Source organism: Parus major, chromosome 1A, assembly GCF_001522545.3.
Source record: "Parus major isolate Abel chromosome 1A, Parus_major1.1, whole genome shotgun sequence".
In the NCBI taxonomy this organism is placed as follows: domain Eukaryota; kingdom Metazoa; phylum Chordata; class Aves; order Passeriformes; family Paridae; genus Parus; species Parus major.
In genome coordinates, this window is record NC_031773.1 from 39,464,979 (window position 1) to 39,483,563 (window position 18,585).

General features: G+C 32.4%; 1 protein-coding gene across 2 annotated transcripts in view; it reads left to right on the plus strand.

Annotated features, from left to right (window-relative positions):
- Positions 1 to 18,585, plus strand: part of LRRIQ1 (leucine rich repeats and IQ motif containing 1) — a 105,141-nt gene that overhangs the window by 66,994 nt on the left and 19,562 nt on the right. For both annotated transcript variants that reach the window (XM_019006833.1, XM_019006835.1), the window contains one exon: positions 17,703 to 17,826. In XM_019006833.1, the coding sequence (XP_018862378.1) occupies positions 17,703 to 17,826 (124 nt within the window). The remainder of the gene's footprint in view (positions 1 to 17,702; positions 17,827 to 18,585) is intronic.

The following is an 18,585-nucleotide window of genomic DNA, read 5'->3' on the forward strand; positions in this document are numbered from 1 at the left end:
CATACATGTAGGAAAATACATTTTCAAAACTTGCTTATTCATAAATATTCAAAATGTATTAATAATTTTTATTAAATTTTGGATGAGTCATCATGCTTTACTCACTGATATTAGACAAATACCCACAAGGGACCATTATTTAACATTTGAATCACAGCAGCACACAGAAGTTAGTCAGAAATAAACCTCTTTGTAATACACACACCATGACAACAGCATGAGGAGATATTAATCTCACAGAGAAGATCTTACCATTTAAAAATACAAGCAGCATGTGAGGGCACAAACCATGGGAATGTAATTCTGTGCATTTCTGTATATGTATCTTTATGTGTTAATACATTTACATACATGTGTCTATAGTCACACAAATATATAAGCATATACCCTAAGAATGTATAATAACAAATGTACTGCTTATGACTTTTTATTTATATATTTTGAAAGGAAAATCAATTATGAACAATTACTCTCTGGTATAATTGCTAGTATCAACATGCATTTTGTAATCCTAACACTTTCTGTCAGACAGTTTCAGTTTCTTTAAAATTAGTTTAGTGCATGTAGTCATTGTATTAGAGATATATAAAAACTATTAGTTAAATAAAAATATGTTTGAATCGTTATTCTGACAGTAACTTGAGTAGCTCATAAAGTAAGCCATAGAATTTGAATATGGAGATATAAATATGTATTTATTGATTCTCGTAATAAATTATAACCTGATCAAAAGCCTGAAGACAGATGAAAGCCTGACTTGATGTACTCCTGATGATCTGCTGGATGTTTTCTTGGACTATGTATCTTACACTGCTTTCTTTAGTGAGATAAGGTTATGCTTCCATCATGGTTGTTGAGTTTCATTTAGGGTCAGGTAGCTGACAAAAAAAATATGCCTTTTTTAATGAATATTCTGGTTCAATGAATATTCTTGGAGGTATTTTTGTGGTTTGTAGATAGTGAAATTTCAAAGATCTCAAAATTTTGGAAACTTTATAAGGCACACAGATAATTGTCATAATTTCCTATTTTGCATCAAAGCATATTTTTTAGAAAGCTTTATGACTTCTTATCCTCTTTTTGTCTGAGACTATTTCAGTTGTTAATTTAATGTAAAATAGTCTTGACTGCTTTGGGTAAAGTATATCAGGAACTGGAGGAAAAATCTATCCTTGACTCCTCTTGGGAAGTTCCAATTAGTCCTGGCTGAACGTGTAACAGACCATCTCTGCCATCTGTGGGTCTGTAATTACAGGATCTGTAATTTCATTTACATAGAGGAAGGATACTTTTCTAGCCAACAGTGTGAATACTTAGTCCCAGTACAGCAGCTGAAAACTAAAGAATGAGCCCTAAGGCCAAGCACATTTTTTTGCTACAAGCTTTGCAAACAGTGTGTGTCTTTTTGGGTCCTCTTTAATCCAGTTTCCTCAACGGTTTTGGTGGGTTATCCAAATAATTTTTGTTCAGTGGAATGGGAAGTGAATTCCAATCTGTAGAGCAAGTTGGAAGAATGCAGTAGATCAGCTGAAAATCCATTCAAACTATCCAAGTATTATTTGGATATGATTCACTTTAGTTCGCAGAATTTCATAGACTATGATCTATTTAATTTTGCAGGCTACATAATTTATTGGCATATATAGTATATTATTTTAGTCATATCCATCACCAACACATCTATACCATGCACTTCAAAGTGAAAACAGTGCAATGTGACTTCACCTAAAAGTGTGAACAATGATTTATGTCTGAAAGTTTAACTATATTAAAAGTGCACTGGGCTGTGTTGACAAGACATGTTTGCTGCAGTTTGGGAACCTGTAGTTCTAACTGGCAGTACTGTATTTCCTGTCATTTTGTGCTCATGGTGACCAAGGAAAATGTAATGGCTATAGTGTTAAGACTGAGTACACCAATACAAATTTGATAATGAGTCGATTATGCTTTCTCAGGTGACTTTTAATTTTGCCAATATTTATTTATTTCTCTTGAAATTGTCAGTAGAAATAATATTTATTTTTCAAGAATAAGAAGTAAAGTGAGCTTGTGATTATGTCATATGATTGGAAGATAAATATCAAGGGACTCATTTAGTCAACTGTTTTCCAACTTTCTGCTAATTATGAAACTCCTTATAATCTCAAGTGAAGATTATTGTAGAACATTCTTATAGATTATTACTAGTGATAATTGAAAGTGCAAATGTAAGACTTAGGAAAGTTGAAATTTAAGATTAGCTATTAGTTAATTCTGTGAGTTTATTAAAATATTGTTTCACTTGATCAACTTAGATTATCTGTATTATAAAATATGAATACATTTTTAAAAGACTGTGTGTGATATTTAATAGAATTTATATTGATTCAAATCACTGATGCTTGACAAATCACATTTACATGACAGTTACTGAGCTGAAATGCTAATATTCATCTTTATATCGGCTTTAAATATTTTGTTGTTTGTTATTTATGAGCATTTTAAATTATACTGAACTATAAGTGATAATTTGTGTTGTATTTCATCTTTTAGAAATTAGCTATTTTTGATGGAGAAAATGGCATCAACTCTCAAGAATCACAGTGTTTGTAAACATTAATTTCTAAAGCAAGTCATCTTTTATTGAATCTGTTGTCTTAAAAGGATTAATAACCACATTTGAAATCTGGCCTTGCTGCAATTCTGAGTTGAATTGCCATGTTTACAGTAAAATGTAACTATTGCATATCTCCCAGGCTCTAAATTTGTAGTGCCACATTGGGGAAGCAGTTTCTAATCCATACAGCACTGACAAAAATGACAAAATACTTCATTTTCAGAGAATGTAACATCTGTCCTGAAATGTAAAGAAAATTTATGTTATGTGTTACAGAAACTTGCATTGCAGAAGGGGGTCTATCTTTTAAAATCATAATTCTATGGCTTTGATTCTTATTATTTAGTTTGAGCTCACACAACAGAACCCTTGCATTGAAATATTTTCTCATTTTAAGGAATTAATGGCTCTCCACCAGCCCTTCAACATGTAAAATGAGTAGGTTACTTGTGTCCAGTACATCCAAAAAGAGCCAGGATAAAATAAACATAAGGAGTTGGATATCTTGGAAAAAATCTGTCATGGGTTTGGGTTAATCATCTCCAGAAGAAATTCAACTTGATGCCTGAAATGTAAGACTTCTTGGAGAAAGCAGTAAAGCCTGAGGCAGTGTTGATCTGAAGGAGTGCTCTCCATGGGTCAGAGCTGCTCTGCTGGCAGAGTGCAAACCCAGTTCACAACAGCGGTACGCTGAAAACTTGTAAAGGACTGCAGGGGCCTTACAGTGCACGCACTCAAGCTTCAGTTACATAGTTCTACTGGTCCAGTTTCTTATTATAAAATAAAACTGAAAAATAAAATCTGTGCCTAATTTTCTAGCCTCCCGTCTGTCAATAATAGCGTAGGATTTTTTCAGTATTCATGGGATGAAGCAATCCTGAAATTATGTTTAAAAATAAATATGTAAAACATAATTTTTGTGCATTTATGCTGTGCACTTCAGTGTCTGAATATTTATAAATTATTTAGACATGTGACATTTTTATTAATATTCTTGGTTTTCACATTCAACTACCAAAAAAAAAATTCTATTTGCCTGAAGTTTGTGAACAGGAGGTACTTGCCCTAGATAAATACCAACTAATTTATGAATTCTTTTTATGGTTCTAGTCTTCAGGGTTTCTGTATTCATATATTCAAGGTTTCTGGCCAAATATTTCACCTGCCTCTGTACTTTCTCTTTGTTCCTGACTCTGCTATTTTGCAGACTGTTGTAATTTGTGGTGGCATAAGGATTTTATTAGTGCTTCAGATATGAATGTGGTCTCTGAGCTAGAGAGTGTGTTTGTTTGTTCCAATAAACTTCCAAAACTAGGATTTCATACAATGTATAGGTGGTTACCTGTGCTTTCATAACATACGTATTTACCAGTTTTTATCAACCTAAAAGGAACTGCACACACACACACAAATATTTACTGTTCTTTTGCTAATAAGGACCCAGTGATGACTTCAGTAGAAGGGAGCTCTCATCTAAAATGTCATCAGAGATTGAGAAACTACTTTTTCTCATTGTTGAATAAGATGATATAATAGTTCAGGTAGTTTTACTTGCATGCCCTTCAATTTTGCATTTCTTTTTCCTCCTTTTCTTGATCTTTTATGTTCAAAATCTTTGTAGCGTGCTCTCTGCACTATATGCACTATATGTGCTATCTCAGCCAGTGTCAAAGTAAACAAGGTGATTCCACATTCAGATCCACAGGTTTTAATACTGCATAAGGCAATCATTTTAGATGAATAGATGCCTGAGTACCGAAGCATTTCAAATCCTTTTTCATTTGACCATTCAGTGACCTGATAACTATTTCCTGTCCCTAAGAAAGGTCATGACCCAGGTCTTAGAGTGCAAAAGACAGATAATTTTAGCAACAAGTTAAATCCAAATGGATTTGGTTGGAGGGGGTAAAGGAGAATAGGTTTGGTTAATTTCCTTTAAAATAAAGTGTTACAAAACTTGTATTTAGCATGTCCTGTTAAAAGTGTTTGTTGAATTTGTTGCTGTCTTGTTTGGCTGCCAGGGGACAGTGGTCAATATTGGAGTGGTTTGTTTATTTGCTTTGCTTTCACTGAATAGTACCCAATACATTTTTTTACACTTCAAAAAACAATTGCTAAAGAAGTGGTCATCAAAAGGGCATATTCAGATATATTCAAAGTGCTTTCCAAAATGAGTGTTTCAAGCACTAAAATCATATTAGTATGAGAATGGTTTTTAAACATAGGCCGCAGACTCGGTGTCTGTAAAAGTGCCACGAATGTTACATCACACAAATGCTCTTCTTGCAAAAGAATTTCCATTTGGTATGATGATATGAATAAGGACTATAATGTAGTCTTAGAAATATTTTATAGGTATAAATCTTACTTCAATTGGAATCCATGGCACATTTTAAATCACAATTAAAGGAATGTTTCCTGTAGCTATAGATTTTAATAATTGCATTATTCTAAGTACTTTCAGAGATGAAGTAAAAGGCCTTCACACTGGAGCTGTTAATTAATTTTAAAATGCAATTTATTAAAAGTTTGCTTTAAAGAAATGTCTTTTTTTTTTTTTTTTCTATTCTGTAATGGTGTTATGGAGAATTAGTCTTATCAATGAGGTCAGAGATCTACAGCATTCCAAAGAGGCCATTTTTGCAAGTTTAATATTAAACACACATTGAATTAGCTTTCTGTTTTTATAACTAATAACTTTGTTGTTCAGATACATTTTTCAAGCAAAATATCAAAATAACACTAAAAATTTAAATAGAGGAACCTAAAATCTTTTGCTGTTCAATTATAACTCTTACAGCAAAGTTCTATAGCTTTTGTAGGTTTCATGTAATCTAGAATTGAATGTTTGGTGGACCTACATAATTTTAGAAGGAATTCCAAGTAACTCAAATATTTTACTGAAAATGTACAATCATGCAGTGATACCTATGTAACTTTTATGATGTGTTATTTCCGTAATGTAAATCTTCCTACTTCATAACTCTGCAGTTCAATTCTTATCGAAACATGTCAGCAGTTTCTGGAAATTTGTAGGTTTGTGCTAGTTTGATGCATGCACTGCAGATTTTTTATCTGGCTTGTGAGTATAAAAAAGGTAGAAATACCGAATTTTGCAGTTACATATTTTTTTTTCATGTTGGTAAGAAAGGCTTCATTTTAAGATAATATTTTTGAATACAATTTTGTTTACATGACATTCTAGAATTGTTCTGTCTTGGCAGGTTTATTGTCTGGTTCCCAATCCAACATCGTTATAACTTCATAAATTAGCACATTTATAGAATGTTGTAGATAACCCAGACCAGGCAATGAGATAAAGAAATCCAAGGACCCAAACAAAAGAACTTCACTTTCACAGTCATCATTAAGCAAGTACATTATGAATAACTGTATTTTTTTAATGGTTTCTAAATGCATATTGAGTATCAGGCTTACTAAGACCCTGACTGTTGGAAAGACTTTTCTCTCAAACACATGTATGTTTTTTGTTTTCTGATAAGAAGCAAGCTCAGCAGTTTTCACTTTATGAGGAGACCGGTGATATCTCTTGTGAAAGATAGAATGTGACTTTCAAAAAGGAGGAATTTAAACTCCACTGTGTATTTTTAAGTTAAATTTGCTGAGTATTTGCTTTAGTACCTGATGTATATTTTGTAATTGAGAAATTAGCAGTCAGTGTAAGAAGAAAGGAAGCTATGTGCCAGTAAGCCAGAAAGTTCTGATTTAACCTACCAATGACCTGGCTTTGTTTGTTCAGATGACAGTTCTAAAAGTGTGCAGAGAATATTCCCTTTTAATACAGTTATTTGCCGCAAGCCGTGACCTCACTGCCTGTCGGGGAGCAGGTCTGAATTGGCCCTTTCTCTGATATCGTGACATTGCTTCTGTTGCCTCGATTGTGACCTCTGATTGCACGATACCCCTGAGAGTTCAATTTAATAAGCGTGACTCCTGACTCTTAGCCAGGTCTGCCTTCTTAGGTTTTGTCAGACTCTACTTGTAGTCTGGTCTACATATGCTAAAACACTGCATAGGCTGTCATCATGCTATGTGAGTTGTGTGTACCGTATTCAAAATTCTCTTTCGAACATCTTTCATTTATTGCAAATGCAAATGTTTATAAAATCTTTCTTGGAATAAATTTTCGAAGTTGTTTCTTTCACATTTATGGCTGCTTGGGATTTTTGGGTTTTATACCTTTGTGCAGATACTACTCTTCCACTAAATCACTAAGCATGTGTGTTATCCATGCATCATACTAATTTCTTGCATCCAAATTTTATTTCCTCTATGAGAGTGTTGTATATTTTTATGACTTCCCATACAGTATGTTTGTTCATTATAGAAATATTAGGGGCAAATCCCTTTTTCTCATTGTATAATTGGTACAGTCACACAACAGGACATTACTGATAAGCATCCAGAGCATTGTAAGATGTAGTGACCCAGGACCAGTCACGTGAAAGCTGAAGAATCTGTTTGGAATCCAGGAGAAGGTGAGTAGAATTAAGACATTTTAAATGCCATTGAAAATAAGTTATATTTGGTTTAGTGACAATTTTTCTACATCATTGCATTCTTTTCTCCCGTTTTCCTCCTCATCTAGCCAGAATGCTGAAGAAGAGTCTGTTCTGAGACCTGGATGCCTTGGGGGTGATGATGCTGTTCAGCTATTTCTCCAAATTTTTGCACTCACTGAACCAGAATATGGAGAAGTTTAAAGATTGAAAGTTTCAAGAACTGTGGTACAAGTTACAGATGAGTTTCTGTATTTACTTACATGCATTTTCTGTATTCTCATTGCAGATATGTACCCAATTTTCTAGCCTCTGTATCAGTACCTGTAACTTAGTGCTTCTAAAAGAATTACTGTTTCAGAAGAGCAGAAAAATATTGCTAAACAAAATAATGCTTTGGGCTTACTTTTGTAGTTACATTAATTTTTCCTGTAAATATTACCATTTAATTATTCTTTATTTCTTTAAGTGCTTTAAGGAATTAATTTGACCTTTTCAATCAGATTGATTTTTATTAAAATTGTTTATTTTGTATTAAAACTATATCAGGATCTTATGAAACAAGTTCTGTATAAGGCAGAAAGTGGGTATTTTCTTGTTACACTCAAACCTGGCAATGAAATTCTATTCTTTCTTCATGACAGCAGTGACTGTTTACAGTGAAGTAAAATCAAGTAAAATCTTGTTTTCGGCCAGGTTTTTCTTTTTTTTTTTTTTTTTTTTTTTTTTTTTTTTGGTAGACAAATTCTCATGTAAGATTATGGAATTTTAATAACTCAATTTAGTCTCTAAGCTTTTAAAAGTCATAGTATAATCATCTGTTTCCTTCTTCTGGAGTAAATAGTATAAGATAAGTTGCTAAATTTCCTTAATTTTAAGTGAAAGTTTGCCTACCTAATTGAAATTTATGGGATTTCACTCCTCTCTGGATCAGACCTTAATGCTCTGTAAATTCCTGTGCTATTGGCAGGAGATTAGATCATCAGCTGCAAACAAGCAAAGTTATAAGTGAACAACTGTTTTAACCTGTTGTTAGACAACTGGTAAAACAAATTACACTTTTAAATTCATTAGTTATGGCTGTGTTAAAAGCTATTGCAAATATAAACAGAATGCATATGAGGTAACTTCACCTATTTGGAATCATCATGGTATTTAGGTTGTTCCCTCCCTTTCAAACAAATTGTATATATATGTAAATAGAAATACATATGTAAAGCCAGTGAGTAGGAGAGTTTGATAGCAAGTTTAGATGAAAAGTGCAGTAAAAATAAACTAATTTAAATACACCTAAAATAAGCATAAACTGTTTAAACTCAAGATTAGGGAACAGTTAAATTATTCACAAATAGAACTGAGGGGTTTGTGTTCATCTTCCTGCTAAAAAAGAATTTGAATAAAGTTCTAAACAAAATTTTGTAAAAGAACAGGAGGAGTCAGGGGTAATTTATTCCTTTTTTAACTGATTTCTTCATTCAGTAGGTAAATCATTCAAACCATCTTTGCATGGATAGAGAAAACCTGTGCCATTGCAACTATAACTGATCCAAAATCAATATAATTAAGTCAGTTCCATACCTGAGGATACAATTGAATATATTTTGGTTTCTCTATAAATATATGCAGTGTTTTGATTCTTTTTTGTTTTCCTGTGTTTACCAGCTGAAAATCACAGTTTAATTAGTGAAGAAATCTATATGGATACTAAGCTCCTGGAGACATATGTATTGAGAATTATCCTGGGGCAACTCGTAGACAAATTGTGGTTTTCTTTTGCTTTCTTGCCTGACCTTCTTTACAAATGGAAGGTTTTTGGTTTTTATTAAATATATCTACAAGACCCTGGAATTTCATATTGTTTATTGTCTTCCATGATGTATCAACCAATTAAATATAACTCAATAAGAATAATTAGTCCTTTTATGACTGTATTTATTTATAGACACTGATAAGTTTAGTGTTTATGGTTGTTTTTAAGCTGGATATAAATATATAAAAATTACACACAATTGGGGATTAACTAATTTTAGATGTATTCTTAAGAAAAAGAAAAGACTCTCAGTCTGAGACTTTTTTTCCATTTAATTCAATGAACATAAAATCAAGTCTTGTTTATACAATGTTTGGCATAATGATAGGCCTGATCTTCCGTGCTACCTCTTGGTTTTGCTATGAGGTAAATGAAACAGCAGCCTTGCACTCAGTGTAGACTTTGTGTGTGTATTTGACAATGGAGAATAGTTCTGCTGTTACACATTACTGTGCTGACAGAGCTGTGAATTGTTGTCATGGTGTGTTCATCAACTTGAATACCAATAGGTATTTCAAGTCAACATCAGAAATTAAGCCAGAAAAAGTTCTGTTCTCAAACAAAAGAAAACACTTTTAAATTGAAAAATATATATTGATCTATCATATATATATTAAGTATATTATATAAGTAGAATGGATAATAAATCCAGAGGCATTCACAACTAAACTATGTATTGACATTAGTACAATAATTTCATTATTTCACTTACAGTGTTACTCTGCATTAAGTACATTAAGATCATGCATGGTACTTGGGCACATCATATGTATTGATGAGCATGAGATCTTAAAACAAGTTCTTCTATTATTCAGATAACTTTCTGGAAAAATTGTATATTCTTAAGAGTAAACATAAAAAAGACTTTTTTGAAATTAAAATTCTGAAGCTGTGACACAAAATTACATGCTTTAATTATTCGTAGAAAGTATAAGATGATTATTAATGTGATACAAGTCTGCTTTACTGATTAAATTCATTCTGCTCCTGAGTAATGATGGTTCTTTTGTTTCTTTTAACACTTGATATATGTATCATCTTGCCAATTGGAAGCCTCCAATTTTTATTTTGAGCAAAAGTTTTATTTGGTTTGAATTTTTCTGTCCCTTTCTTATACTTTCAAGTTCTTCACTACAAGCAAAACCTACCTTAACTTTTGTTACACTCAAAATTGGTTGTATTGTGTAGGTTTTGCCCTCTTTATAGGGAACAACATAGTAGTTAGACCTCCTGCACTCCTACAAAATGTTCCTTTGTACTTGCTATTTTGAGAATTCCTTTGGAAGATCTTATGTCTTAAATAATTTTACTCGGTTTATTGAATTTAGAGAAAGCTATTCTTCTGGTTTGGACTACATATAAAGTGGTGTCTCTTCTTGCTTGGAAATACCATTTCATCACTGAGCAACTAATCACTTGTATTGAAATTCTGATTTTTTCTGTCATATCATTTTAAGAAGTGGGAATGGATAGAAATAAAATCTATCAAAATATTCTGTAAAAAAAGGGTGGTTTATGTTATGCATCTCTTATTTTTCTCCTCGACAGTAAAATATCCTCTATTCAGTACAGAACATCCATCATTAAGGGGTTTATTAATTTCCAAAGTTTATGAGAAAAACTAGAGATAGAGTGTGTACTAGGCAGATTTGAAATTTGAGACAAGAAACTATGTGAGACTGTAGGCACCAAGGGTAAACAAAACAGGTTCAGTCTATCTCCATCTTATACCTTACATTTACTGATGAATAAATAAGCATTGAAATGCTGAACATACTATTCCAAAATACTTTTTTTACTCCTGTTGATTTCTTCAGTTCTTCAAGAGTCTTGACTATGCAAAGAACTCTTGGTAACTCTTGGCTGTACTCCAGATTCATTTCTCAGCAGTGCTGTTGATGAAATTTGCCTGTGCAGAATGGCTGAAGCGGGTACTGTATAGACTCCAGAACACTGTGTTCGTAGAAGACTGCACAAAAGAATAATGAGAAAGTGTGGTATAGCACTGTAAAGTATTTCATGTTCTTTTTGAATTTGTAAACCTCCGAGCGGATCCTGAAGCATGCTGACTGCAGGTAGAAGTAGTTTACATCAGGAACTCTTCTCTTTCTCTCCATGTGGATGGAGTATCACCTCTGTAGTTTCTTCTTTTTTGGTTTGGCAGGGTTTGTTTGGTTTTTTTTAAGAATCAGCTCAGTATTTCAAACATAAAGCAATTCAATATTCAAACAGTAATTAATTAGCAAAAAAAATTGAGATGAACAGTTGATTGTGTTACAGCTTCCTGTACATACTAGGTGAAATAGTTGTTTTGGTTTATACATCAATGCAGAAAAATGTCATATGTCTTAGGAAATATCACAATATGAAACTGCTGCTTGTTACGAAGAAAATTATAGAAGATAAATTAGAAAGGGTATTTAATGTAAATTGAATAGTACAGGAAGAGATAACAACCCATAAAATTTTCAAGAGCTGATCAAATTGTAAGGAACAGTGTTTAATGATGCCTTGATGTCAGTACTAGGAAAATGAACCTTATGAAGCAGTTCAAGTGGAAATGTACTATGTTACAAGAGTAGAAGATGGGAAATTTTTAATATAGAGTGGTAGTTTGCAATGTATTTGTATGATCAGAGGGTTGCAATAGAAGAAGCTAAGTAATTATGAGATACTGGAAGAAATTCTTTGATACTACTGGGATATAAATAGAGATAAATAAATGATGTGTTTTAAAAGTACACCATTGAGGATGAAATAAGACTTAGATTTGCCTCAGTGTGGGAAAAAGAAAACATGGAGTTTAAACAGAAAGCTAGGGACAGATAAATAGTAGTGGTATATTCTGCAGGGGCAGGAACAAGTAGCAAAATAGAAAATAATGAAAAAGTGCAAGTATGAAATCCTGTTTTCCTTGAATTCAGAAGCTGAAATTTGTACTTTTTCAGTGGTTTAGAAATCTCAGCTAAAGGACTCAGATTTTGCATAATCTAATTATGAGACATCAAAGAGAGAACACAGAAAGCACAGTCTGAAATATGATAACTGTTGAAACGGAATTGACTATTTGGTGAAGACATTAGACAAGAAGAGGAGGTTTGCAGATCAAATAATAATATAGTAGGCCTTATTTGTAGTTTGGAAAAAACCCAAAATACCTGGTAAAAAGAGGAAAAGGACTCAAGTTTTAGGAAAAACTCTGGGTTTTTTTTTTCCTTTCAGTAGCTACTTTTATAATGTATGAAAGACATTCTCTTGTACATTGATCAGCACTCCCATGTTCAAGACTCCTTATTGATTGATAATTGATAAAGAACTTGATAAAGCATTTTTAGGCATCAAAAATTACATAGGTCATAACCTGTGATAGTATTATTGTGTTGAAATTCTATTTCATTTTTTGCTCATCTGTGAACTGACTCAGACACTACTATAAATACTTTTATTTCATTCATTCTGGTCCTAGAGATGGAAGTCTATATAGTCAGAAGTCACTCAGATGAAAAAACACTTTCTAAAATTAACTAATGTGTCAAAAGAAAATGTTTTCAAGGTAAAAATGTATCTACCCCATTATCTGAAAATTCCAGACCTGAGTTGTAGATAAACATTATCTAGGGATGCTATAAGGTTCAGCAAGAACTCTGTGCCAATTTCTGCCACATGATGCTGCCAACTGTCTGGAAGTCACGTTTATGTTTCTACTATAAAATTGTTCACGGAATACCTGTAAGCATGCTGCTAAAGACCACTCTAAATACCATTCTTCTTCCAAAACAATTTGGGGCCTGTTGTGATTGCTGTGTAAGGGATGGCAGTATTTAGTGACTCCTGACAAAGTACACTTCTGACAAATGTTTTAAGTGCTCTGTGGGAAAAAAAATTCCTCTCATTTCTCTTACATTCTACTATATAGGTGGATTTTGGGTGTGAAGGGCAGTGAGGCTTGTAATTTTTTAATTCTTGTTGTTTTCTTATCTGTTTCCAAATACTTCACTTTTTTGCCTTAATAGCAGGAACAACTCATCCATCTTTCTGTTCTGTGTATATTATACAGATTGTGTCAAAAATAAGGCTTTTATGTAATTGTTGTTTTAACATGAAAAAAAATGAGATAAAAAAGTTGGATTTTAGATCTGAGATTTCAAGGTAATTTATAAATGCCTAATACACACATTATATAACTGTATAGAAAACAGTAGAAATTATAAATCCTCACAGGGTAGATAATTTCAATTTTCAATAAGAATATTGGTTTTTTTTTAGATTTTGTGCATTCATACACATACTTGCACACATATGCCCTCATATTATGTATTTTTGAGCAGTACTTTATGCCACAATACTGACAGAGAAGAAAAATATAATGTATTAATAGCATAGACAATAATTTTATGCCCAAGTTCAGCTACCTAATTCCTGTATTAAGAACACCAATTCCAGAATACCTATTGAGAAAATTAACTCTGGTCACAGATTTTTTAATTAAGAGAGGAAAACTTAGAATGCTGAAGAATTTTCAAGCCCTTCCTTCACATTGTAGGTCTTAGGTTTCTTAGTCTTTTATTTGTATTGTACTCCCTATGAAGCAAGGTTTGAAATTATTTCAATCACTTTCTAAACACAAGATTTGAAAGGTTCAATACAGGGCAAGCTTCTCCATATATTAATCAAGTATGACATACTAAAGTTCGACCTTTTATCTTCCCATCATCAACAAGTAAATTTGGAAAAAACATTACTGTGTTGAATCAGGTTCTTTAATCCTCTGACATAAGAATTGATGAAGAGTGGAATAACTGTTATTTACAGCAACCAGGATTGGTGTTTTCCAGGCTCAGAACTTGGGCTCTCCCTGAATGCAGACATTGTGTAACCATCCTCCTTCCTTTTGTATGCTGGTATGTTAACAATGCTTGTCCTAGCACTGGGGAACATGGGTTTCAAGTACCCCTTACCCTGATGAGATTTGAATCTCCAGCTTCCACATGCCAAGCTGTTCCTTTGGCTGTGTTTCAGTCCTCTTTTAGCAGTGACAGTTAGAGCTGAGGGCACAATATCCAGATATCTTGAAGGAGAGAAAGAAAACTGACTCCATGTAGAATTTAGGGCACTTCACCTGAAGTAGTTCATAGATTCTTTGCCTGTTTCCTTTAGTTCACTTAACGGGTTACCCAGAGGTAGTGTAATTTAAAGTACATCGTAGGATCCATTTTTTAAACTGAACATGAGTCATACTCTCTCAGAGCAAACTCAGGAAACAAATTTGACTGATTAAGGATGACATTTTTCTGGATACCAAAGTTCAGGTCCTTAGGTTTACATGTGGATTTGGCAACCCAGAAAAGAATTTGTTACTTTCCTATAATATGCAGTTCCAAAGATTTTTCATATGCCAGGGCTTTTCTAAATTCTCCCTATTTGGATGCTCTAATTTTGTAGGAAATTGCCAGTAGGTGGCCCTGACTACTGCATGTATCTGGCCTAAGTGCGCTGTATCTGTGTGGATGATTATTTGGCAACACCTAAAAATCATTACTGTATTAATGCCAAGTGTATTGGCATTAATATTGACAATTCCAACCTTAAATTATTAACATGTGTGTCATACAAAAATTAAAAAATGAAAGCTCAAAAAGATTGAAGTCTTAGAGTGATAATCTAATGACGGTATGATACTTTAAATACCTCTGTAATTAATTTGGGTTTTGATGCCTTCTTTGATGTATTTCTGTTTTCTTTGATAGTCTTGGAGTTGTCCACATTTAACAATTAAAGATTATGGGTCTGATCCATTTCAAAGATGCAGAAAGCTTACAGCTCTTTGGAACTTCTATGAGTGCTAATACTCCCACAAAATCAGGTCCAGGTTTTTCCAAAACACATAGCTCTAATTTAACAAAGCTACCAAGCAAATGCATGTTAATGATACTGGTACACGATATTCTTGAGCACATGATGTTCATAAGTGGAATAGAAAAGTGATAATGCAGTGTTTTAATTCATAACACAGATTTTTTTTTTTTTTGTAAGAATTAAAAACCTAGATATTACTTTTAAAAAGCAAGGATATGAGTATGTTCCAAATAAGAAAATAGAATACAGTTTTCTGGAACATTATAAACGAATTATTGAAGATCATCTGCCCATTTGAAAAAGGCACTATTAACACTAATATGAAGAAGAATATTCTGTCTAATAGAATATGTAAGTATAAGGAGGAAAACCTTATTGTTTGCAGTTTTATCTTGGCAAAATTTTTGTTTCAGTCATGTTTCAATAAAGATGAAAAAATAAAAAATAAATTAAAATGTTTTTTAATAAAACCAATTGTGTTTCAAACATAAATAAATCAAAAATAGAAACTGCAACTGATGAAAATTATTAAAAATAATTTTGGAAAATAAAAGACTGAATTAAAAGTATTCATATTCTTTGCAATCTTTATTATGGCTTATTGTACGTTCATCTTCTTTCAACCATTGCTGACACACAGACTCAGACATGAGCTTCTAATAGTGGTTTATCCTCTATATTGATTTTCCTTCTAATAGAGAAAAAGATAAAAACACTTTAGTGAATACATAAATAATGCAAATCATTTTAATTGCAAGTCATATTTATCCTTAGAAATATAGTAACACTGGGGCAACTTTTCTGGAAATACAGATAAGAATAAAACTAAATATGCTTTCTTGGGAAATTGTTTCTCATTGGAGAACATATGTGGAAGGTTTATTCTCCAGATGAAGTGCTCTTATGAGGTCACTCACAATGTGTCTTACTCTAGTAATAAATCAGCATCTGTCTTTGAATGAAGGGCTGTAAGGATAGCAGTGTAGCTGTGGACTTGGAACCTATACATTTACAAAATGTAAAGGTTAGATAACTGTACTCTTGAACCAGGAAGGTAATATCATAAATTTAGATAAAAATAAGTTGTTCCTGCTTTAATAAAGGAAGCTGATGAACAGTGTAATTATCAGTCTTTTAATATTTGGCACCGATTAAGTAATTCACTGCTTAAGTTTTTTAGTCAGCCCTCACACCCTCATTTGCATAGATATAGTGGCTGTCCATCCAAGATTTTAATTTTCTGGCTTCTTAGGGAGCTAAATGAGAGTTCTTTACATCAAATAAGGATCAATTCTGCCTGCATTCTAGTCTGTGGGTGGCTAGCAAGACATATGTGACTTTATATTCTTGACCAGGACCTTGCCTTGAACACATTCAGCCTAAGAAGTGGATTTGGTTTGAATAGAGATTCCCTATATTAAGACAAATAAACGAAAAACATTTGTATTTCAGACTATGAAATAAGCAGCTTTGATACTTTGACTTAGAGATAAAATTAGAAAGCAATGAGCTCGTGGCAAAGCTAGGTAAAATGCCAGTGAGGAGCTATATTTTGCAGTTTATGCAAAGTAAATTATAAGTTTAAAAAATACTACAGGTAATGTACCAAACCCCTTAAAAGGTGAATTGGTGATTATCCTATAATTTCAGTTTATAAAGTCAAAACATGAATGAAAATTATGTCACTTTTGATATCTCTGTCCCCATCCCCTGCCATCCCTTTGCAGTTACTGAAAGTTAAATCATCCACAGCGAGCAAATGGACTTGATGTTAAGTGGTCTTTGCTGGTTCAAACGTTCCTGCAGTTTACTAAAAACCTTCTAGCACCTACCATATTCTCCTGTCAGTGATGAAAGAAGAATCTTTGAAAGAAAAAAAAAAATAAGGGAATAATTAGTAACAGAGGTGATAACTCAGTGTTATCTGAAATTATGTTAATAAATTATTTGATAACTGATATGTTATCAGTGTTATCTGAAATTTCAAAGAGAAAAACAAAAAATATTTGTACCAAAAAAAAAAGAAAAAAGCTTTCAAATGTCTCATAAAAGCCCTGAGTTGAAGATGCTAAAAAAATACAACTTTAAAAGTTGATGTATGAGGGTAGAAAATAAAAAATTATTCTAATCCATGAACATCACCATGCAACAATGATGGTGCCTCTGGCCACTCTTCCAATTCTGGCATCCTCTTCCTGATGCTTCTAACCGGGTTTGTTATTCAGCAGTATGGTCCCAAAACTGAAGGATCTCCAGAACTGTACGTTTTATTTTTTTCCCATAATGCCACTGTTTTATTCTCTATCTTTAGATGTCTTCTGTGATCCAGAAGTAGGTAGTATTTTCTGAAAAATAATATCATAGATTCAACTGCTTTGGAATCCAAATCAGAAATTGCCATTAAGATGTCCTAAATGTTTTAATAGATAATATCAGTAAAAGACAGATAAGGGTAATAAGATTTCCGTGTGTCGACTCTTGCATATAATGGTGATTTGTTTTTTTAACCTTATAGATTGCTAATTAGAATTGTAAGTATAAATGATTGCATATTTTTAATTATGGAGATAGCACAATAAGCAACATTCGTGGCAGCCATAACAAGCAATTTATGCATAATATATACTTCAACATGAATTTCGTCACAAAGGATAGATTTATTTCCCAATAAAATAAATTTTTTCAGAAGGCTGATATTACATCCCAAAAGAAAAAACAAACCATAAAGTTAAAACTAATACAAAATTATTTCTTAAATATATCTGAAGACATTTTGAATAGTAGTACTCTTCATGAAAGTGAAGTAATTGCCTTTTTTCTTTTCCAAGAAGCCATAGGTTCCAAGTTTATCTAGGAAATCTTAAAGAAAATATATTTTAAAATAATGATGAAAGACAGAAGTATCTCTCTTCTTCCCCAGGTAAAGAAATTTCTCAGCTGGATACTACTTTAGATGAGAAATTACAGAGTAAAGGCTTCACATATCAATGGCTTCATGCACAGCTTTTGGATTATGAAGCAGCCAGTTCCAGAAATACGAAGTGGTGAGGTCATCGCCTTTAAATTAGATTTTTTTTTTATTTTAAATTTGTCTTGTAAAGTGAAACCTAAGTTAATGGTTCTAAAATAAACATGACTTTGCAGCTAGCAGACAATGCACCATATTTCCAGGTCCCAAATATGGCACCCTTTAGAACTGGCAGTCATTGTATAGATACTTCTTCCACATAGAAATTGAAATTATAAAATGTTCAGAATCTTATAACAAATAACTACTTAGTTTTACTTTAGCAATGCAGTGGGTTTTTGACTGCAAAGAGTGTAGAAAAAGGTGCTTATTCATCATATATTTTATAATGTTATTGATATACATTATGGTTTTATGTAATTAAATCAACTGTAACATTAGCTATATTGTTAGATTTGATTAAGAAAGTTAAAAAAAATACTTTTCTTTTTAGCTAAATAATGGGTATTTATATTTTGTCTTCAAAATATAAACCTGGTGTTTACATCTTTATACTACATTGTACTAAAACATTGTAAACATGTTCCTTCTATGTTCAGTTTTGGTTATTAAACAGGTAAAATGTCAATACAGTTAAAGGAAAGGTTCATGTTGCCTAAACTAACATGAAGAACATTGTAGGTAAATTTTGGTCATAAATTCAATATAAGGCATTAGTATCTTAATGAAGTCATTAGTAGACACAATGCCAAGCATCTCTAAGAAAACCAAACAAAGTGTCAGTAAGCAAGCAATGGGTTTAGTATATTAATTTTATTATTGTTTTCATTTAAAA